The sequence below is a fragment of the Pempheris klunzingeri genome, chromosome 10 (assembly GCF_042242105.1).
Source record: "Pempheris klunzingeri isolate RE-2024b chromosome 10, fPemKlu1.hap1, whole genome shotgun sequence".
NCBI classification, from domain to species: Eukaryota; Metazoa; Chordata; class Actinopteri; order Acropomatiformes; family Pempheridae; genus Pempheris; species Pempheris klunzingeri.
Window position 1 is genome coordinate 19,822,800 of NC_092021.1, and position 24,370 is coordinate 19,847,169.

The 24,370-nt window shown below is 42.6% G+C and overlaps 1 protein-coding gene across 1 annotated transcript in view; it reads right to left on the reverse strand.

The window, feature by feature from the left end:
* The window catches only part of LOC139208871 (NALCN channel auxiliary factor 1), a 73,641-nt gene extending 52,199 nt beyond the window's left edge, over positions 1–21,442 (reverse strand). Inside the window, exon 1 of the mRNA XM_070838639.1 lies at positions 20,711–21,442. Within this exon, the coding sequence (XP_070694740.1) occupies positions 20,711–21,442 (732 nt within the window). The remainder of the gene's footprint in view (positions 1–20,710) is intronic.
* Positions 21,443–24,370: the final 2,928 nt, after the last annotated feature.

Here is a 24,370-nt window from a genome sequence, read left to right on the forward strand (position 1 = left end):
TGCTGGTATAACTAAAGCAGTCGATGAAGAAGTACAAAATGCTTTATTATCCTGAAGAATAAATTTGGTGAAGGCCCGGAAAGACCATTTAAAATTTGACTTCATTTTCTACATTAAATATTGATGAAACTGATATCAAACATACTGAAAGTGAATTTTCAACCAAATGTCCTTGTATTGCAGGATTAAGTGTTCCATCTTGAATGCATTAACCTTTATTAATTAAGCAAAAGTTTTCAGTGGTCCATTTATAGAACCACTCTGACTGGATTAGCTTGAATATGTCTAGTTAAAACTTAAAAAGGTGGAGAGAAAGCATACATTTAATGAACTCGGTCCACACTTACACACGTGAAACATCTTCCTTCGTATGTTAATAGCGCACCTTGCGTCTTACTTTTACTCTAAGTATTATAACTTAGATTCAGAAACAAAGACCATGTTTTGCTCCAATTCAGTTTCTCTGTGCCTACCTGTGTACTGCCATTAAAACTGCCGTGTGTTTAATGTGATTAAGTCATTAACAAAGAGTGAATTAACAAAGAGTAATTGAAAAATAAACCCCTCACATTTGGTGCAAATTATTTGGTTACATTAAAATATATTCAGAAGTGCATGCACCTCATGAGTCATGGCATATTTTTCTCTCTTGCATGACAGTATATTAACTGTTTTAACAATACAAAGTATCAGTAGTGGTATTCATATCAATGCCCTGGTGTTACTTAGTATAAACCAAATTTTGTGGTATCGGCCGCCCTAATACAAATTTTCTGACATTATACATACATGATATGATAGAGATCCTGTATATCTAGTATTTTAGCTAATATGTTCCTTTGTGCAGCAAAGGTGGTGACGCAAAGTTCAATTAAATATAAATATCACTGGAAATGACCAGTGTGTGAAACTGCATTAAATAAAGAACTGGTGTCTGTACGTTAAACTGCATACATAACTGAAGTGGTGATATGCTGAACCTGCTTCTTCCCTCATTTACCAACACAACATGACAATACTCTATTGTTAAGCTGGTTGGTGAGTAAGAACTGTTTCCATTTGGTGACAGTATAAGGTTGCTTCACAGAGAACATCTTTTAATAAAGTTGAAGTAGCACAGCACTTCATCCAACGCTACATTATCAACTCGCTTCAGCTTTCTGCATTCATTCTTTAATCTCTGCCAAAACTCTCTAAAGTTTAGCTCCAAGACCGCAGCCCTGGCTTTTACTACACCCTCCCTTACACACACACACACACACACACACACACACCATTAACAACACAAATGACATGGTTTCAGCCCAAAGGCCAAATAAGAAATCTATCAATTTCAACACCAAGTCAGAGATTTGTCAACTTAGTACTTTGCAGCAGTGCTTTGCAGGTCGGATGCTGCATCATGCAAATCAGAGACCTCATTTCCTCCCAGAAAAAAAATGAACTACTGTAGCAGCCAAGTCCCACTGCAGGTGCCGAATGTGAGTGTTTGTCTCAGCCCATGACCCTCGAAATGTACTCTCTTTCTCTCTGTGTCTCTCCCTCTCGCTCCCTCTCTGTTCCTGCTGCAGAAAAACTGCAGATCTGCGTCACCAAGGACACAAGAGACAAGTCTGATGGATCTGCTATCACTCTCTCCGCTCTTTTTCTTGCTTTCGCTTTTTGCTGCCTTTTTCGCTAAACCTACCTTTTTCAAGAAAGAAAAATCATTTGGGGGAAACCATCCTAGACCAAAAAATGTTTCAAATCAAAGCTGCAGCTCACAACAGAGAAACCTGACTGCACCTTAAAATGCTAACACTACATCCAAACACTCCACACCAGCTGTGGATCAGTATCCCAGAGTGACACTCTCACACAGTAGCAAGACGATACTGGATTGCCTTAGACCACCACAATCTCCTCCAGAGGATACCAATTCTGTGCACAAAAGAAATGATTAGCTCTCTGCTAGCATGGTAGCATTATCCTCCTCCAATACCCACTAGTACGGCTTGCTTGTGCATTAGCATTCTAGACAAAGCGAGGATGCTAAGTGCTAGAGGCTGATTAGCTGGGATGTGTGAAATCAGACAGAACCGGCCTGAGTGCAGACGCCCATATCCTCCCCTGACCCACTTCTCTCACTTGCTCTGGTTCTTTTACTTAATATGCTTGCTGCAAACAACTCTGACTAACTTGGTGCACAGCCGTGCTTATTCAAATAGCATTCAGAGATGGGTCGAGGGATGGGGTTAGAAATAGGATGCCAATATCTGGGTGACAGGAGAGGGGAAGAGTATACAGCTGCACAGCCAGCATATCTGGTTACGATAGCAGTGGTAGACCTTGTATTGTTGTGGTTTTCACTCAGTGAAATGGCCTACACCACATCGTTCACTCAATTCCAGCCCGTTTCCTGTTACCATGGCAACCTGTCTCTTCCTACTTCCCAACTATTCCTTCTTTCCACCTCCTCTTTCTCATTCATCCTGCCTTACTTCGGCATAAGCCACATCAAATGGTGTGTCTATGAAGAGAACTGTTAAGTTATTTAATGAAAATGTGTTGCAGCGAGGCATGATTCATCTTATCGGCTAAATCACGAGACATTTCTTATTAGTCTTCAACTTTTTAATAGTGCGCGCTGTTCAACAGAGCACTCATGTACTGTTTTATCTAATTTTGCCAACATGAGTAATGAAATTGACAGCACATTAACAACAACTAAGAAAAGATAATGAGGAGAATGGGCGCAAGAAATCATTTGAACTGTTAGCTTAAGAGGCTTTTTCTCGCCCCCCCCCCCCCAAGAACACTCACACACGCGTACACACACACACACACGCAGACATGGTGGGTAGATTTGCTGCAGTGGATGTGTCGTTGGTGTCTTCACAGTGACATTGGTGCTGAGTTACAGTGCTAATGAGAACTTTAATGTCACCCACACACAGACTCCTGGCAGACAGATTAGAGCTGTGATTACACTGAGCCCCAAGAACACACAGGAACGCAATGATACACACACACACACAGACACACACACAAGCCCAGATCACGCTCACACATGTCGACAAACAAACATAAATGGGGTTGAAGATTCACAAGCAAAGACTTGTAAAAGCATCATGTGGTCCACATGCGATCATTCTGCTCTTGCATTGTGCTGCTGGTCATGCAGCTTCAAGAGCGAGAGACACACACAGAGGAGGAGAGAGAGAAGACAGGCAGTGGGAAAGATAAGGCATACAAGAGATTTTAGATCAGTTTTCAGCACTGACACTGACCTTATTAGGCAGATCAGGTACTGGCCGAACATAATCGATCCACATTGAGTACCGTTTTCTGCTCCACATGATTCATTTAGCTAACGTAGGTAAGACTACCACTGACACTTTTGCCACTTCATGCATGTGGGTAGGCTTGTCTGTGAAACCAGAAGTGGGAACAATGACTTCAGCAGTTTTTCTAACGGTAGATTTAGACATTTTCTTTGCACGACTTTACATGAATCTAATAAATACAAACTTGCTAAAGGAAAAAGACTCAGAAAAAAAACTATCTTGCTAACAATGAACTTTTAGCAACTGCAGTTTAAAAAAACACTACTGGAGGAGTTACATTCTTCAGCATGTCAGTTTTGGTCTGGGGATTTGGTGAAGTGATGTAGAAGCTGTAATTATGCAATTACACTGAGGAGAGAGTTTTCTGTGTGGACACAAGACGTTTAGTGCAGCACCGGCTCTGATACTGACTGCTCACAGCAGCAGTTATTCTACAGCATGAAATGTGTGTGTGTGTGTTAGACAAGAACTTGATGGCGTCTCAGCCTTTTTAAATTACCTTTTCAAGAGCAAAAGTTTAAGAAATGGATTAAATGTTGTGTATTTATTCTCTCCAACATAATGACAGCATGCCAATATAACTGACTTACTATCTCGTACCCTGGCGTTATATCCAAAGGCAAGCAAACTATATTATTATGGAGGTGTACAGGTGCTAGGATCAGAGTTCAGAGTAACATTTGTAGCTCTGTGCTGGTCTTTATTTATCTAACCCCAGCCAAACTTGTGACAGATAGTGTTGCTCTTTATAAGGTCATTCCTCATCCTGAAACTCTCTTCTCTTGTTAAAATGCAGCACACTGTTTGAACATACAAACAATAACACAAAAATCTAACTGCTGTGATGCTTATCCACAGATGCTTTTCTATGGCAAGCATCCAAACCATCCAAGGGTTATGGTAGAACTGTTAACAATGTAATTTGACTTTAATCCATAATATTGTACTAATGCAGTAGGGCGAACTAGCTCTACCCTGCTAAACATGAACAATCTCCATGTACTTCTCTAGATCTGGTAAGGATGCTGACTTAAGTTACAGTAAATTTCAACAAGTAAAATTGTCCACTGCAAACAGTCAGTTTCATAATCTTTCTAAACAATTTAAATAAAACTTTCACAAGCCCTAAAAAACATGATTGTGTATGACCAGCTTCATTTATAATGTAGTAATGAAGTGATTTGTAGTTGCAGCCTCACGTCAGCTTGCACGAATATAATCAGTTCCACACAGACTGGTTTACAGATGCTCCATTTTGAGAGAAAAAGAGTACTGATAATGATTGATGTGGGCACTCAATACCCTAAGTTTGGGTTTCAGTATTAGTGCTTAGAAAAAGTCAGATCCCTGCATCCCTGGATGAGAAAAATTGAGACAGACAAGGAGGCTGAGTTGATACAGCGTGCAGGAAGGCAGAGATGATGGTGGGTTGGGGGAGGAGAGTAGACGACTGATGGAGACAGGAAGAGATGAAAGAGAGAAAGAGAGAGGCAAAGTAATTCTGTCAGTAACAGTGCCGCTGTCCCCTGTACAGGATATGACCCTCATCATCCCCTATCAATCAATCATCATCATTTCCTATGCCAGAGTTGTGCTACCAGCATCTGTGTGCCTTGACTGAAAACATCAATCTTGGATGGGGGGGGGTGTAAGGTCAAGACCCCATACTCTCTATCAACAGCCCACTGTTTGTCCACTCTCCTTCTATGTACATGTGTGTCCAGCTCACTCCCTTTCCAAGCATCATTAGTATTACTCTGTCGTCAATTGCCGGCCCACCCCCCTCTCCTTTTCTCTTTTCTTTCCACCGCATGTCTTCCCCTTCCTGACGACTCCACCTCCCAATCTCTCCTGTCCGAAACCTCAACCCTGCTTTCAAATGGGATATCAATAAAAAGCCCGTTTGTGCAAGTCCCCCTCCTTCTCTCTCTCGCTCCCTTTTTCTTTACTCGCTCACACAGTCGCACTCACAAACAAGCACAGGCGCACATACAGCAATATGCCTCCCCTCACACTTCTGCACAAAACACAAAAATAAATCATGAAATCCCGAATGTTAGAAATGTCGAAAATCTGCCTAAATAATAATCCCATCTCCCTTTCATCTTGTCCTACTCAAAGACACTGCACTGCAGGAATGAAATACATGAATACACCGTTTTACACCGTAGGAATGACGGAACATTATGCTCAGGTGCTGCAATGCATACCACATCTAACTGACACCAAGGACAAGAGGACACTGAGGAAAAATGAGGAGCCCAAACATCTATTTGCCAGCAGAAAGTGAAAGTGATCTTAAAAACATGGCCTGTGAAAATGAATGGGAAATTCTTGGACCCAGGTTCCCAAGGGAAAGCTTAGGGAGATGATTGTGCAATGCAGGTGAGGTTAGGCCTTTAACCACACATTTATGCATTTGTCAGACCAACTACTTAGCCTTCCTCCTTGAAGTCCTTTTTCTTGAAAAGAAATAAAAAATAATGTTTAAAAACACCTCCAATAAAACATACATTTGCCCTTTGTGTAGCTTGTCAGTCTATTTTCAAGTGCAGCATCTTCTTCACCTCATTTGAAAACGACAAAAAGGTGGAATTTGTGCTTTATCAGAAGTGTTTTCAAACAGGACTCTCAGTTTTATGAGAGAAATGACTTCAAGGATGAAGACTAACTGATCAGTTTGACAAAGGTACATCTGCTTATTTCCACACCTCTGCTACAAAGCTGCACACGTCTGCTTCCCTGGGTGAGACAGTCCTGAACAGGGAAAGGGAAGTCCCAGAATTCATCGTGAAAACAAGAAACTCTGTTGCAAATAGCTCTAAAGACTATAGTACTCTGTTATGAAGAGGTCTTAACTTGGCGGCTGGTTGAAATATAAATGTACAGTGTGTCAAAATGTCTATTCTTTTTAAAATGTCCTATCCGAAATTTCTGTTCAATGCAGACATATAAGTATATTTAACCCTTAGGATTTTCAGAGACCTTGAAGGTATTTCAGGGATTTCCTTCCGTTGTGCAACTGAATTTTATGCTCTCCAAAGAGCGCGGCCCTGTAACTGAGGAACCCACCGTAAGAGTGCTAAAAGGCGGATATGAAGGGGTACTGCTGTAAATCCTGCCATAAAGAGAAAGGATGGGAGACAGCTTTATCCAGCTAAGAGCCTGCACAGGAGGATTAGGGCTACAGGTAGCAAGATAGGGAGAGCAGAGGGATGTGACTAACAGAGACGGGTAACAATCGTGATAAAAATGGAAGAGGAATGGAAAGGACACAAAAAAAGAAATGGGCAGGGGGGAACAACGATGACAGTTTGGAGAAAATGTCAATGTGGAGGTCACTCTGTGGGATTATGGCGGGGAGACGATATCTACACCAAAACACAAGCACTCCCTCCAGCGAAGCAAACCCACACACATATAGTGACTGTCTGAACACCATGAAAAGCTTCATTTAATTTGTTAAGCACATCCCTGCTGTCTAAATACTCAATGACTGCTGTTTGAGCTGTACTATGCAGGATTATACGTGTATATAAAGAAAGTCATAACTGTTGTTTAAGCATTAAAAGAAAATCCTGATAAATACTTTATACATATTTGATAGAGGTCAGTGAGAATCAGTGCTGAAGACTTAAGCTGGAGAGTTTCTGGTTATTACCAGATTGTGTATCAAAGTGTGAAGCCTCTGGACTTTATCAGGAGCAAAAAAGAAAACCTAAACTAAATTACTGCTGAAAGACGTAAAAAGTTCTCAAGAGCCTTGAAATATTCCTTCTATGTGTGTGTATGTTTGCACACATGCCCAAAATGCATACGCATGCATTTACATGTGAATGTAGGGCCATGTGAATGCCTTTGTGTACATATGTTTGTGTTTTCTTACAAAAAAAGTGAAGCACAGGGAAGTGTCACAAGGGTTTAGGAGCAAGGGAGAGCAGTGTTCCAGTTCCTTCTCTGTGCTTTTGAAAAGTCAATGACAGATGAATAATTTACAGAGAATCAGTCAGGGGGCCTGTCAATGTTGCTGTAAAGCAAAACTGCAACAAAAGAGACAATGCAAGACTAACACACCATCCATGTTATGCAGGTAGTTCCCATGTGGACGAAAAAGAAGCATGATGCTTAACAGCGCGAACTAGGAAAGTCCACAAGGCTGTCTCTGCTGCGCCTAAACATGACCTAACATAAAACAGCTGGGCACCGCTACAGGAAACACTATCTGAGGGAGCGACAGACTTTGACACAACAGCTGCGAACACCAGCTCCCTCACAGTAAAGATGGTGGCAAAGATAATAGAAATGGGGATTTATTCATGTCACATGGTGCCTAACTTTAGTGGATGATAACATATCATGTGTGGAATTAATCTGCAGTTCAGAATGAGACCAAACTTTTTCTATGAATGTCAGTTTTTGGTTCAGTGGCGTACGAGATCAGCTGCAGACAGACGGACACACAGACATAACCAAATGCATGATCCTCGCCAGGCTGACGTCTAGTGGAGATAATAAAGACGGGTTAAAAGGATGAAGAAAGAGTAACACAGCTGCAGTTGACAAATGGCATGTAGGGGCTGAGGACAAATGGACAAAAAGATTTTAGACAAAGAGAAACTTCAGGAGGTGAAAAGACGCACTAACCCCCTCCGCCATCCATCGACTTGAGACACATACACACACACGGCAGGTGAAAAACCATTACGAAGAGGTGCAGATAAAACCCTCATCATCAGGTCAAGCTCCCCTCCATTCCTCTTCTGTCTTGCTTTGTAGCTTTTCCATGTTCTATCTGTACCCATCAATGACCTCTCCCTCTCTTTCTCTTTCTGCCCCTCCCCACTCTGTTGACAATCAAAATTCTGTGTCAGACTGGAGGGGGTGTGGGGGTGTGGGGGTGTAGGGGTGAGGATACCACTTGCTTGGCTCCAGCCCACTTACAAAACCCTCAATCATGCCACCAAATATACTGTAGGTTTCACGTACTTAAAATCTGTCTCATGCACCAGGAAAGGCTCCTTGGCGGCGAGGTGGTTGCTAGGTGCTCCTGGAGTAATGATGTGAAAAATCAGCCTTTTTAGCTTCATAATGAGGGCTGTGAGGAGGACAACACAAACTCATTTACATCAGTTTGAATGGAGGCATCTTGTGTAATAATGTCTAAATGCTATTTTGGAGGGCTTTCCGCCCCACCTGGAAAACACATTTTAGGAAAAGCACAGGCGATTACACACATAGACACAGGAATGACTAAAAAGAAAACAAAGATTGAAAATCTTGTGTCCTACATGAATGGTTGTTACCCCAAGTGCAACCTTCCATCTTGCTGCCCCGGAAACAGCCAGAAAACAAGCAATGTAAATATGTAACCACAGGCTCAGGGTAATTATAATTGGCATTTTTCATTATTTTCTGACATTTTATATAATGAATTGGCCGGTTAATTCAAGAATGAAAATAATTGTTAGATAATTTGCATGAAACTTAAAAGGAATAGTTCAACATTTTAGGAAATACAGTTTACAGCTTTCTTACTGAGATTTTGATCAGATGACTCTCATGTCTGTATGGTAGTGTTGTCAAAGTGGGGTCTCCTGACCATCCAGAATATAAGGGCAAAAGAGACAGAAGTGTGAGGAATACACCAGCCAGAAAACGTGGATGGTGAACCTGGCCACAACCTCAGGGAAAGGACAGAAGTCTTCATTTTTGGTGGCTAAATCCATTGCTAACAGTAAGAAACCACACGCAATTGCACAAGAAATCATACTTCAGTGTCTGGAGCTGTACTCGGGACAGAGGCAGCTGATAAACTGAAAACTGTGTGCAGTCAATGAGGAGGAGAACTGAAGAACTCTCCACTGACACTCAGCCACAGATGCTGGATGGATTGGGTTCCTGAGACCACTTTTCTATTCAGTTGCACGAATTAACATACACTGCCAGTGTGGCTCAGCTGTTTTGGTTTGCTTTCCATGGGATGGGAACATTTTTGAGGACCTTCTGTTCTGCAAGGAGCTGCCCAGCAGAACACGGGGAGAGGAAATATTCAAGCTCCCCGGATGCTTTGATGACTGAAGCGGGCCTGAGCTGGGAACATTTGTGGCCGTCTGTACGCACGGTGAGATGGCGAAGATGGGCAGAAAGGGAGGGGTTATTGTACGGGTAAAGGCTGTTAAAGTTAGGGCAGAGCACTGTCTGCTGCAGCCAATGGCATAGAACCAGACCTTCACTCAGTTTTGAACACAGCTGTGAATGCAGTAAATTTGGCAAAGTCAAGGGCACTGGTGTCATGCTTGTTTGACCAACTTAGTATGGAGATGGATGGTGATCATGACGCACTAGTATATCATACTGCAGTGCAATGGCTCTCGTGGTAACATTTTGCAGCCAGTGTTGAAGCCACATACTTTGATGTCAGTGCTTAAGAGAGCACAAACCCGACATTGCAGAGTTTTTCTCCAACCCAGAATGTGTAGCCAAACTGGCATATCTTGCTAACATATTCAACTCACTCATCTATCCTGGAGGAAAACAGTGCTATGGAGAAGAAGGATACAAGACTTAATAACAGCGAGACCATGAGAATATTGCTCACCTTTCCTACTACTTACCTCTGTGAGTCATCATCCTACACTTTGACAGCAATGAAGAGTAAGTACAGGGCTCCTCTGCATGTGGAGAACAATCTTAGAATCTACCTGTCATCCATCACTCCGAGAAAGGAGAAACTGTAGTGAGAGACAGGCTCACCCAACTCATTAATTTAGGTGAGCCGGAGTGAGTTACTGTGAATTGTGGGAGATAAGGATGGGATGTAGCCTAATACAAATATTTCAGCAAAAATGTTCAGAAGTATGAAGCTTAATAACTATGATGTGTTCTGTAACACTGTTATGACAACTTCAGTTAGGGCTTGTTCGGAGCTTTCTGCCAGTGATTTAAATAAGGAGCAATAAGTTCATTATTTTAAAGTTGAAGCACTTACTGGAGGTCTGCTTTAGACTGGTCAGTTTAAATGTCTGGACTTATTAAGACTATGCCAATCTTGCTATCTCCTGAGACCAATTACTTAAAAAATATAAACACTGTCAAGTTGAGTCCAAATGCAATTTGAATAAAGTGACCCTGTGTTTAAAAGTATGTAAGTGGTATTAGCGTGATTGAAACTGAAATGTTTCTGTTTATCATTAGGAAACAGGTCTGAAGTATTTAGTTGGAAAAGTTTTATAATACAAATAGTTCTAATGGCATCTAAATGGTAGCAGGCTTATGCTTAAGCAGTTTGAGAACCCCTGCTGTACGGCCTGGCTCTGTCCAAGGGCAACATGTCACCTACCAGCACCTTTAAAGCTCTCTAATTGACACGTTATATACTGTTTGTTTAACCAGTACAAAATATCAGTCTGTTTGCTAAACTAAGCTGACCGTCTGCTGTTTTTAGCTTCATATTTAACAGGCAAAACCTACATGAGAGTGGATTCGAAATTCTCCTGTAATTCTTGGCAAGAAAGAAAATCTTGAATTCGGAAATGTCAAACCGTTCCTTTAAGGCTCTTCTCACTCTTCGCACTAAATTAATGACAAATAACAATGCAGACGGCTGCAGCGTCTCACTATGCCGTGCACTCATGCATGCAAACATGCGCCCTTACTCAACAAATACACACACACTCATCCATTGACAGAAACACAAGCCTGATTAAAATGGAAAGGATTAGGTAAGACCAGGTGCTCAAATGAATTGTTTGTACAAAACCCTGAGAAAATACAGTGTGTCGGGGGGATCTGACACGAGCCCATCATGCTGCACACATCACTGGGTATTCCCTCTAATCTAGCCATTCATTTGATATTCTCTCTCCACACCGTTTCTATTTGTCTCCATCACCTGATCGCTGTCAGCGTCTATCACATGTGTGCGGTATTGTTTTCTCCTGCCGTGTATGTACAGTATGTGTGAGTTTATAGACTAACTACATGTGTGTCTATCTTCGCTCCCTGTTCTGCTCTGCTCTCTCTGAATCAGGACCTGCTGTGAGCGGTTGATGATGATGATGACTCATTAATGTGAGAATGTCACCATAGTCTGAGAACTGTGACTGGTTTCTGTTTCTCTGCCAGTGATGCTCAGACTGTAGCTTTCTCAGCACACCTCACACCTCATTGTGGTTTTTGTTCCCATTTCAAGTGTCTTTCATGCAGGTAAAATCATCTCCCATTAGATAGATCCCAAATCTGACTGCAATCCAAGGTCTACCAGGCCTACGTGCAGATCAGGGTCGACACCACTTCAGTCCAGTGGCTGGTGGTAACGCATCTGAAATCTAAAGTTTAACTATTTCACCTCTTTGATAACAACACACAGGGAACTACTGACTATTTGACCATTTAGATGCACATGGAGGCCAACTAATTGTAGGGCACTGCGTTGTATTTTCTCCATTGAAATGGACTGACGATCCATAAACTAGTACAAACACAAAGATGACCCACTCAGTTGGACTAGCAAGACAGACGTTTTTCTAATCACTACAGGCTCTCAGTCACACCACTTCCTCACCGCTAGCAGATCAATCCTCGTTAACCCACACAGATCGTCCAAAGGATGCATTGATCAGGGATCAGGCAAACGTCACAAAAGCACATCATGCTTTCTGTATGACCTTATGTGTTGGAATCGGTGTCCTGCCTGCTTCCTGTTGCTCTTCATGTGACAGGAACAATGACGGCTAATTTCAGTGTAATTTAAGCGTCACTTTGCTTATCCACTTGGCAACGCAAGCAATTACATTTCCGTCTTGGAGAAATGAATGCATTGATACCTTTTCAATATCTTGCTAGAAAGCTTCTCATTTCAATCTGTTTGTAATGCTTTTTGCTTTTACACTTTTTTGATATCCGTTGTAATCGCTATCTGATCCAAGAGAGACGTGTGAGGTCTGAATTCAGCTCAGCTCTGAGGAATTTCATGAATTGACTAATTTCCATGCTTACCCCCAGTCAGGCTGTATATTATACTCTCTGGTGACCAGTATTTCTGTGAAAATCCATAAAAACTAAAAACAAAGAACAATGACCAACCCCAACTACCTGCTATGTCAGAAATCAAGCTCAGGCGAATGAAGTATTCTGGTCTTCATGCATATAAGCAGGAAGTGGATGGAAATTTGATAAAATAGTCTTATTTAACATGAATCTCCTCTCGCCTGGTGGCTGCTGCCGGGGGAGGTGACAAAAAGCTACAGTCAACTCGGATGGTTTCCAGCAGCGTCAACAGTATATACAGGAAGTCACATACACACTTATCAGATTCTGATTGAAAATAATCATATATGAGTTGAATCTGTCCAACTTTTGTATTCTAAGTCCTCCACTGATTCAGCAATTGCACTCCTATGACTCTGTAAGACTCAAGATGAAAAAAAAAGCATCAAAATCAATGTAACAGAACCAGAGATTCTTCTTCTTTGCCAATACCTGGCACGGATATAACCCATAATAAAACTCTAACTGCTAAACGTTCAGTCAGAGATTCAGGTCAGTCAAAATCCCTCTTGCAGTTCCCTCTTGGACTACTACAGGCTTTATACTTTTTTCCCCATAGGTAGTAGCACTCCTCAAGACCTGTAAACACTGTGAAGAACTGGAGTTCTCCTCTAAAATGGCATTTACCATTGTGATAATTATGACAGTGAGTATTATTTAACCCTCACTCACTGGCAGAAGTTTTATGCACAGACCCAGGTCGGCTCATTCATAATTCAGATGCCTTTACCTCTAGGAGAGAATGTAAATTAAATGTGATGGGCTGTTCCATTCCATTTCTCATCCAATATGAACAACAGCGTTCAACAGCTTAATGACAATACTCTATAAATAATGTCTAAATAGCTCATAGTCACACACTCTGCTTTATAAATGGCTTCTACAGAGCTCCTTCAATGAAGTCCTTATTAAATGGAATCCATTTTTTATCAATGACTCATTCCATTGAAAAGCAAACTTCTTCCCTTTTCAAATAAACAATTCAGTCTACAGATCAATGTCATGTTTGGACACAAGAACTGAATTAGCGTGTGCATCATCAAAACAAAGGAGTGCTTTAGACCAAAAATGTGAATCAGTGATGGGCTAATGTGGTAGCACTTGTGTATCTCAGATGGTTTGTGTCTCCTCATATTATTTTGTTCACCACTTCGCCAACTAACACTGGCATAAAACTGAAGTGGCAGATAGCAGCCGAATCCTGGACACAAGTGCAAATTCTGTTGCACAGAAGCATACTGGTTTTAGTTCTCAAGTCGTGAACATGCTGACTTTTTTATATAGATATGGGCTGAACACCTAAAATAATCATTAGCTTGAACAAAAAGATGACGGATATTCAAAGATTTGATGTCTTCAGTGTTAAATGCATTTTGCGTTAAGTCAATTATCAATAGCAGCCATTTCCACTGTCTCTAGTTTCTTCTCTCTCTTCACTTTGTCACAGAAAATCAAACATAACACATCACCCACTCATCAAATCATTCAACTAGCCTACCAGTGAGATGGAGGAGAGAGGAGACAGATAGCAAGTGTGCATTTGTAAAAGTCATAATTTGTTTATGTCACAGATCTGATTGAACTGGATGCATTAAAAGGACTCTTTGCTTTCATGTCATTATGAGTGGAGTTGGAGTATGGTGTACAGTGATTGGCTGGATATATGCCGCTTGTTCATGCACACACACGTGTATGGACAAGCACACACTGCTGTCTCTGACTTTTTCAGCTAATCTAAATGGTACCCACGCATCAGGCAAACAGGGTAGTACTTGTCCTTATATTAACTGAAAGAGGGAAAGGAGTTTTTTTCAGAGGAGTGGCCTGCAGGAAAGAGAGAGGAAAACAAATGGAGAAAAAAATGGGAGCGGATGTGTTGGTTGGAGCTGAGGCTCAGGGCATCGAAGGAGGGAGCTGTACTGTCTCATTGTGCTGTGTAGATGGGGAATAGAGGACGACGAGGAGGCGTTTCCATGGGAGTGCTGCTGTGTTCCTCTCGAACAGACGCATTCCCTTATCTCCTGCCTGGGGAGAAACAAACACTGGCAGCTCATATGAAGGGGAGTTTCCCTGGATCTATTTGAGCCGCATAGAGAAGCAACAGCGCCCTAATTGAATTTGAGGAAGAGGGAAAAGTGCAGAACTTGCAGTAGGGGTGTACTGTCTGTGTTGATAGCAGAACAATCTGTACAATATTGGCTGTGTCAAAGCCTGGTTTTATTTCATTGTCAGGTTCTACAACACAACAGCCATTTTTATTAAAGCAAAATGTTTTGACAGAAACATGCTGAGTCAGTGTGTCTCCTTATGATGAACGTCTAGTTGCCCCAAACTGTATAATAGAGATAAAAATATTGTACATATTACATGTTTTTATATATATATGTACATATTATTAGTTACTTTGAGCTGAAATATCAGGATCCAGGTTTATACACTACACATAGCTCTGATTTAGATTTATTTGCTGTTTATATATTGTTTAGCCAAATAATCTCTACTTTTTTGCCACTGCTGTACTTTGTTTAGTGCTCATTAACAACTGTTAGCATAGTAACAGACTGATCAAATATGTCAGCCACAGTAAACATATACCTAAACATTAGCATGTTATGGTCACAGAGCATAGTGATTGTTTGCATGTTAGCATGCTGACCTTTACGAGGTACTTTGAGCCTCACAGAGCTGCAACCATAACTGTAGGCTCTTGTTTCTACTTACCGTATCTCCCTCCTGTTTCTCCCTACGTCGAGCTGGAATCTCGGAACCCATCATCTATCATCTGACGATTATTTAGTGTCTGAGGCCAAGGGCCAATGTTGTGCAGATATCCAGATAACAGATATCCGGGCCAAAACTTCCTCTTCCATGCAGATCAATTAAAAAAGGGTGATAAAAAGCTAAATTGTTGTCAGACAATATCCGATGGATTCCGAGATTGCATTTAGGCCAAAGCTCTTTCGCTCTCCACACGGACTGTTTACCTAGATGTAAGTGTTACTACTCAGACAAAAACAAAAACTTGTTTGTGATAATAAAATCTTGGCACTTGCCAACAGATTCTGACTTCGTATGCTGATATCTCTTTATGGTTCTGAGGTACTAAATTTCCCCTCTGGGGATCAGTAATGTTTTATTTCACCTTATCTTTTCTTAATTTTGCTTTGGTATAAACTAAGACTCAAGCAGGCTTTGGAGTAACTCTGCTTTATTTAATAGAAAATATAATCAGCCTATCCTCACTGAGTTAAAACATAACTCTAAACAGCTAAATTAAATAGGCTCTCAACTGAGTAGTCTTGTAGAAAAGGAGAGTGATAGAGGAGGTGATTGAATAAGCACAGGGCCAGAGAAGCTATGTGAAGGAGCACACAGTGGGATTTGTGTGGACAGGCCTGTAATTGAAGGGAAGGAAAGGGCCTTAACCTAGATCAGTATCTATCACTCTAGCAGGAAAAGAGAGCTCAACACCCACAGACAGTATTTCCAGAACGAGAGAGGGGGAGAGAAACCAAGCCTCCTGATGGGAAGCAAGTCTACAAGGAGGAGTGAGACAGGTAGCGGCGAGACAAATAATGGACACATGTGTAAGTGTGATGTTGGTTCCTCAGAGCTCCGACACAGATGGGAGAAAGACAAAGAGAGAGGATGTGAAAGTAAGCAAGAGACAATGACAGATAGAGGGAGAAAAGAGATCATCAGGTTGAGATAGAGCCCTGGAGACACAGCCACCAGAGAAGCAGAGAATTATGAGAGTGCAAATTAAATTACACCGGAAGGGACAGTCAGGCCTGGACCTGCAGGAAACACTGCACATGGGGCTCTTTGTGTGTGTGTGTGTGTGTGTGTGTGTGTGTGTGTTACGGGGGTGAAAAGGGTCATGGAGGACAACATACAGAAGCTCCTGTGACTATTTACTAAAAGTCCCACATGTGTATGTATGTGCGTCTGTGTGTGATCGGTACAATTCAGCAGAAATACATGCGAGTGCACGCTTGACTCCTAGCAAACAGTCGTGCACGTGCATGCTGCGATTTTGGTGCCAGGGATTTCTTAACTGAGCAGAGCTGCGAGCCGATCATCACTTGCCTTGCCGTGAACTTACAATCACTGTGACCAATGACGATGCGAACATACACTCCCTCACCGCTACGTCTGAACAAACTTTTACTTAAAAAGCTGATATTTAGCCAAATAACCAAAGCTAGCTAGAGTTGGCTGTTTGTTAACGGCATAAAAACAAGCTCCTGCAACGGATTGTATAACATCACATAGGTTCATGAGACACAGTTTTCAATAACACACTGATTCTACACATTCATGAAAATTCTAGGGGATGGATTTAAGGTTCATGGCTACCGACATTACAGTTATGTTAGCTGAGAGCAACATGGCCAGATTTCCCAAATCCCTGGTGGCAAACATACATTCACAAGTATGCTTGTTGTCCACGCACTTACCCTCACGTACATTTGAAATTCAAATGGTTAAAATGACCACTTACGGCAGGTCTACTAGTTATGGAATTCCAATACCTCTTGTGTTAAGAGTCACAGGACACAAACATATACACTCAAGCCTCCTGTGTTAGTAGTCACACGTGCATGTAGCCCACTTGTGTCTGCATGGCTGAGTTGTACCAATCACATACAGATAAATGCATAAATACGCATGGGATCTTTTAATGACAAAAGTATATATATGTGTGCCTTGTCCTCCGTGACCCTTTTCACCCTCCATATACTGTGATACTGTATAAATGAGTGCATAAAGAGTAACTTCCAAAAGTAAAAACAAATTATAATAGGAATAACAGGAAGCAAAAAGACCAAGCACACTTAAATAATAGTAATTATGCGCGATGATACAGAAAATCAGCTTGTCTACATCCACATCCTCTTCCATTATTTCTTCATTTCATGCATTTTCTCGTATATTTGTTTTTTCGGTTTCTGCTGGCGAACCTGGACTGGTGTATACAGTGTAATCTACAAGCCACATTGCACCAAAATGTTTTAATTTTTGACTCTATCTATCTAATCTATTGAATGTAATTGTGCTGATCTTTATCACTGCTGCTGATTTGTACAAACACCTTCAGGAAGTGGAGTCTGAGAGCCTTAAATCAGAGCAAGACAGACCCACCTCAGTCCAGGCAGCATCTGATACTAAAACTTCTCTACTATATCTGTGGCTCACAGCACTGCTACCTCCTAGTTTGATTTTATTTAGAAAAGGTCAAGTGATTTCCTAAAACAGCCGGGCACTGTAGTTTTTATCAAACATTACTCAGACCGAGGTAAATAGGGAATTTGTTAGGGACTATATTCAGCCATGGATTAATACATATTTGGAGCACTAATGCACATTTATGGTAGACTCCAGATAAACCACAGTGTAGGTTTATGACACATAAGGATATGTTCTATGAGGCTTTAGCTACACAGGTAACACTTGCAAGTGGGATCAATTGTTGGTTTTAATGTTTTCATCGAATTTGTTGACCATGAGAAAATATATAATATCATCAACCATGTCGTTTCAATACCAGAAAGGTAGAGCGATATTATAAAGCTCAATCGAACCTAGGCCAAGATCTTACTGAGAGTGGAGAATAAGGAAAGCACCTTTGAACATTCAAATAACAATGCCAAACCTGTCTTTTCATTTACTGTATATCACAATTGATGAAGTTCTGACCATTGAAGCAGATCCTACATCGACCTTCTCTGAATTGCATACTGACACTGACAGCTCAGCCAGTGTCAAGTAGCTACCTCAAAAAAGTGTATCCTCTACATAACACTTTACACCACATCAGGACACCTCTCCGCCTTTCAAATATCTGTATCTACCGGAATCTGCCATGGTTTTATGTTAACTTTGTTAATATCTGCCTCACCTACACCACACAAATATAGAAATTATTAAGTGTCCTGCTTGTTTAGTAATGAATGTTCTTCTTCTTCCAGCTTAGCTAACTGACAAACTGTAGTAACACATAACTCTGACAGTAAACAAGGCAGGTCCAGTGCTGCACAACATCCTAATGAAAACTAGCTGTTTTGAATAATAATGACACACACAGTTTAAATCTGTCCATGAACACTAGTAGGGTACCTATGTCTTATATTGTGCACAGCATCTCTGTGTGTGTACCCTTTCTATGTGTTGGTATTGGTATTATTTTTCTGTTATCTGCTTTAAATTCACCTCATTATTCCTCCCCCTTTCCTCTAATCTCAGTGCTTATTTGCTCCCCCATCCCCTACAACACAACATTGACGACACACATTGAAAGCATACACTGAAACCACGTACTGTTACAGTTTCATATGAAAAGAAGGTCTTTGGCAGTTGTTTAAAATGTGGATGAAGGATTTATAAGAGTGGAGATGTCTGAGATGAGAGAAATAAGAGAGATAAGAGCGCATAGCAACAATTATTGTTTCAAACTGTCTGATGTCTTTTTATTGTCCAGCAGAGTGGTTCCTCAAGGAGCAGTGGTTTGTGATGCAGGCCTGGGGTGCTGTGCTTTCACAAAGGTCATACGAACACTGAAGCAGATTAGCAATTCAGATTGGGCTAAAGGGGCTAAAAGGCTGCTGTAGCCCTGCCTGAGTCTGATTACATTAGCAAAGAGTAGGAGTCAAATGCACACAAGTGATTAGATGGCATAAGAAGGAAGCAAGCTATAAGATGTTGCAGGAAACTGATCCGTGCACATGCAAATATGCATGCATACACATGAATAACAATAAGGTATGACTCACAATAAACAAACATACAAACGGCACATGATTACATTATGAAGGTTTCCCTCAGTATATCCTCCCACTAACTATCCTTCCTCACACACACACACACTCCCATGGATGATCAGCACGCACAACCCCTGACCATCTGCCCTTATACAACATCCATCTTATAGAAATGAGTTTGGGCTGCAGGATCAATATGAAAGCCGTTTTGAGGGACAGTTTCCTGCTTTCAAAGGTTCATTCCCTGACCTGTGTTATAGGGTTGTCGTGGTCATCACGCAGCTCTCGTGGCTTTAGACACATTTGATGAAAACTGTCAGTACAATTCAAAATCTATAACTCAAAATTTTAATGTTCAGGATGAGGAAATCAGTCAAGCTAAAGTGTAAAAAAGCTCATCTGCCAAACACAAATATACCTTTACAATACATGCAGTGCAAAAACGCACAGTACGAGCCAGACTAACATCATAAATCTCTGCATAAATCTCCCACATCCCTGATGTCATTAATTACATTTTATACCAGCAATTCTCAATCCTCCTAATGAAAGACACCCCCACTGTATACTTCCAGTCTATCACGTGTATTCAGCAAAACAGGAACTCGCGAGCCCACCTGATTTAACAAACAGGTACGGGTAGAGGTGGCAGAGATGGAGCACATGCAGTGTAGTGCCACAGTTTGTTCAAGGAATGGTTACAATTTCATGAGAACACAGTTACATGCCCTCCTTTGCAGGGCCTTCTTTCAGCACCATGGACAGCGAGCACAGGAGAATGCACAGCTGTCGGAGCCTCTGCAACAATCCAGTGCACGACAAATGAAACAGACTGAGGAGTAATTCAACCAATGCACTGTTTCCCCACCGTGTTTTTATTTACGGGTAACTTTTCATTGCTCAACACAGCCGAGTGGGCTTTGACAGCTAGAGGAATACAAGAAAAAGTGTGTTTATCTGTGTGTTTGTGTGTGTATTGCTAATGTAGACCTCTGTATGCTGTGCAGTTGACATGCACAGCATGTACACCACAGCCTGAGATATGTGCTCTAAGTCTGCCATGTCATTGGAGCAACGAGCAAACTGGGGGACAATACAAAGCCTGGATTAGGTGCAGAAATCACTGGCGTTGCTATTAACAATATTGAAATGAGCACCACTCGACAGCCCTCTCTGCCCTCATCGCACAGAGCTGCAGTGCAAGTCCTTACTCCAAATGTCAAATGTCACTTCCACAGTCACAGTTCACAAAGTGGTCTGTATTAGTGAGATTACACTTAGAGAGCAGGAGAAAGAGACACAAGGAAGAAAAAAGAGAGAGGGTGAGATAATGATGGACTGCAGGAGTGTGTTGACCTGTTTCCCTTGTTATGTTCATGTGTGTGCAACTGTGTGTGTGTGCAAACTCTAACATCATACACTAAAGGTACTGGTAGCCTGAACTCTAAAAAAATAAATACCAATAGACCAATAGACAGATATGCCCAATGGTTGCCATGACGACTGTGAACCCACCCCCTTAAATGCACTTGCGCATGTGTGTGCGCGCGCGCGTCCCGGCCTCGTTAGTCCTACCTTGCATTCCTCCATGCACGTCCTGACCGAGTATGCATCCGTCTCGTATTTCTGAACCAACAGTTCAAACTCCCGGTAGTTCTCCTCCGCCTGCTGGTCAAGAAGCTGGTAAGCCCGGACACACTCGCTGCATCCCAGCAGATCCACCCCGATGGCCATATCCAGGGTGCAATTCAAATCGTCCGGACTCGTAAACCCGTAAAACAAATCCAAAAGTGAATAGGAATTACAAAAAGAAAGGTACAAATCGCTCAGATTCACGTACGCCAACTGTGTCCCCTTTTCCCCTCCACCGGAGAGGCCCAGGCACACGGTCTCCGCGTCCGTGAAAGTAAAGCAGTCTTTGGACAGGCTGTCAGGGTGACAGGTGTCCATTCGCCACAGAGGTTTGGTAGAATTCCCTAGAAAAATAGCATCTTGCTCTCTGGCGAGACGGTGGGGGTCAGGTGATGTGGGGATGTGGTGTCGGTGGAGGGAGTTCGGGTGCTCGCCCATGTCCGTGATTGCAAGCCCCTCGTCCGACCGCTTGTCTCGGGTTCGCGTCAGTTTCGCCTCGGCGCAGAACCACAAGTGATCAGAGAGCAGGACGGTGATGAACAGCAGAGAGGCCAGCGAAAGTCGCCATCTCTGGGCCCGCTCCGACTCGGTAAATGGCTTCTCGTTCTCTCGGGGTGCAAACCAGTATTTTAAGCCTTCATCATGCTGCCGACGCATCCAAGCACCCCTGGTCATATTTTAGGAAAGTGCTGCCCTGGCCGACTCCACCGCGGGGGCTGCTCTGCCACAATACTCATTGACTTGGGGGGATTTGGGCTCCGGTTGGTTCTCCTCTGTAGCGGTGGGGTGCTGTGCCTCCGCCGGTCCAGGGCGCTCCTCTATCGCGCCCACAGCAATCGGTGCTATTCCGATCCAATTAGCGCGCCCTCGCAGATTAAGTTTAGCGCTGCCGCATCCCGGTTCTCCATGGTTCTCCGGGGGGAAACGGCGTCCTCTTTGACCGCATGCCCCCTCTCCTTACCGTCCCTCCCCGGGTTTGTTCTCTCGTTGGGGGCGCAGGGAGACCAGCTGTTGCGAGTCTCTCGGTACTGATGCTGCGCGTCTGCCGCCGTTCGCTTTGCAGATTCACTTAAAGGAGAGCAACGAGCCCTTTCGGTGCACGCAGGCTGGTTTCTCTGTCCCGTCCCTGGGCGGAGAGCCTAGAATCATTTTTCCCGTTGGCCATTGTCATCTTGGACCACGGTTAAGTTGCCGCCATGTTCGTCTTGAAACACTTTTTCGGAGAGCTGGGTCTGTTTGCGTCATCTCCATCGTTGCGATAGCTCCATCGTTGCGCAGTGGCGGAACAGCTTATTACCTATGTGCACACACACGCACACACACAAACACAAACACCCCCACACACACACACACAGAGGAGAGAGAGAGGAGAGAGAGAGAGAGAGAGAGAGAGAGAGAGAGAGAGAGAGGTGGTTAAGGGTGTTTTGGCTGTCCACCCTGCTCTTCATGAGTAATAGACGCCAGATCTTGTCCTGACAGGGCACAAACCCACACTTTTGGCGACATCTTGCTTTTGGTGCAGGATAGACGCGAGTCCATTCAAAAGAACAACAATGCAGTTAGGACATCACACTCATTGCCTCCACATAGTCATTAAGATTCATTGATCCTGTCCAGTGGAGGCTGTACATAAATCCTCAAATTACATTGCTTTTTTCTCTCGCCCAGAGGAGACGGAAGTGGAATGAATATGTAGGAAATTAAGGCTTTGACAAGACTAGTGAAAACTAGCCAGGCTTGAACCTCTGAACAAGAGGTAAGCAGCTGAACAAGCACAAGGTTTGTGCATGTAGGTTTAACAACAGCATGTACCTGTTCCCTGCTGGTGGGGCCAATCTTATCAGTTGCATTGTGTTTGGTCAGTGGGTTTAAAACAAACACATGACTTACAGTATGGCCCCATATGCAAAGTCCCCGCCTGTGTGTGTGTGTGTGTGTGTGTGTGTGTGTGTGTGTGTGTGTGTGCAGGCACCTGTGATAGAGGAAGAGAGGGTGGGAGAGATGGGTTGTAGTTGCTCTTAGGGTGCTGAAAGTAAATTACAGTATTTTCTCTTGTCCTTAAAGCTACTAATCATTGTCAGTGTGCATGGAGTGCTACCAAAGAGAGTTGCTTAATGTTAATGGGCTGTATATTGGGGATAAGACAAGAGATGATTACCTGATTAATTTGTCCTTAAAGGCAGGGCGGGAGGCAGCTTATTCTACAATTAGTTGTGGAGGGGGAGAAAAGTGGTCATCTAACACCAATATAATTTGTTTCAGAGCAGCCAGTGTCCCACAAAAATATGTGACAACATATTGAATAGCGCGAGGAATGAAATGAAACTGTTATATATTGTGTCTTTTTTTGTTTCTGTGGGAGAATACCACTGAATCTCAGAACCGTGGATACCTCAGTGCGCTCTGTTGTCTGTGTGGATGCTGAAGTTTACCCAGTTTCCTGCCACAGTTTACTATGTAAACTGTTCTCAAAGACAACAAAAAGAGGTGTTTATTCCTTCTTGTTGTGTAGATGATGGCATTGCACCCTCCACTAAGTGTACTCCACAGCTATTAAAGCTAAAAACATCAGAAAGTCAATAATGTAGGTAATTTCTATTATGTTACCCTGAGTGGAGGGAACACGTCTTGTCACTAACATAATTTGCTGATTTATTACTAAATGTCAGTGGGTGCTCACACAAGGAGATTCAATTTGTTTGATGTTTTTGAACCTCTTGTTCTGTGATTCACCTCCCAGGATCGGATGGTGACTGAAAGTTCACCACGCAGGGCCTGAGTTTTGGGCGGAGCCTTAACTGGATTTGAGGCCGCGGATGGTGTTATGGCAAACTTCTGTTGTGCCATTGCAAGAGGTGTTTGAATGCTCATCATTCATCGATCATTGCTCTCATATATTATGTCACTGCAGTGTGCTGTGATCGTGCCTCGCAGGAGTAGATTTTGGCTGGGATGGTCTGCCTTTAACAGTAGTTGCTCAATTTCATGCTCTGTATCTGACCCTAACTGTGTGTGTGCCTCCCCCTGCTCTGTTGGCACACACATGGATGTAGGGACCTGGCCAGATCTGCAATTTGATTGGTTCGAGCTGAACGCCTGACTTATGTCAGCTCCTGAGAGGTGGCCAATCAACAACATACGTGTGTCTGGCACAGAGGAGAGTTATCACGTTCACACTACCAACAACACTTTTCTACCTGTGTGTGTGTGTGTGTGTGTGTGTGTGTGTGTAAAGGTGACTCAAGTATTGTGAGGGCAAGAGTGAGACAGTGTAGAGAGACAGAGGGCAGAGAGAGAGAGAGAGAGAGAGTGTATGTCAGTGAGATGAATGCAGATTGTTGGCCCTTACATCTGGAGACATCACAGTAACAGTAAGGGCTCGCAGACATGACTCATCCACTCTCCATGCTGGGGAACGTGTGTGTGTGTGTGTGTGTGCGTCCCCTGTGACAAAACTTAACATACATGTACTGATGGTATTATCTCATTGTACTGATACAGTAGCTTTTACAAAATCAAAGGCAATTTACACAGTTGAGGGTCTTTTTTTTCTATTTACGTTTCCAGGAAACCAAACACAGGTAACAAGTGCATCATTCAATA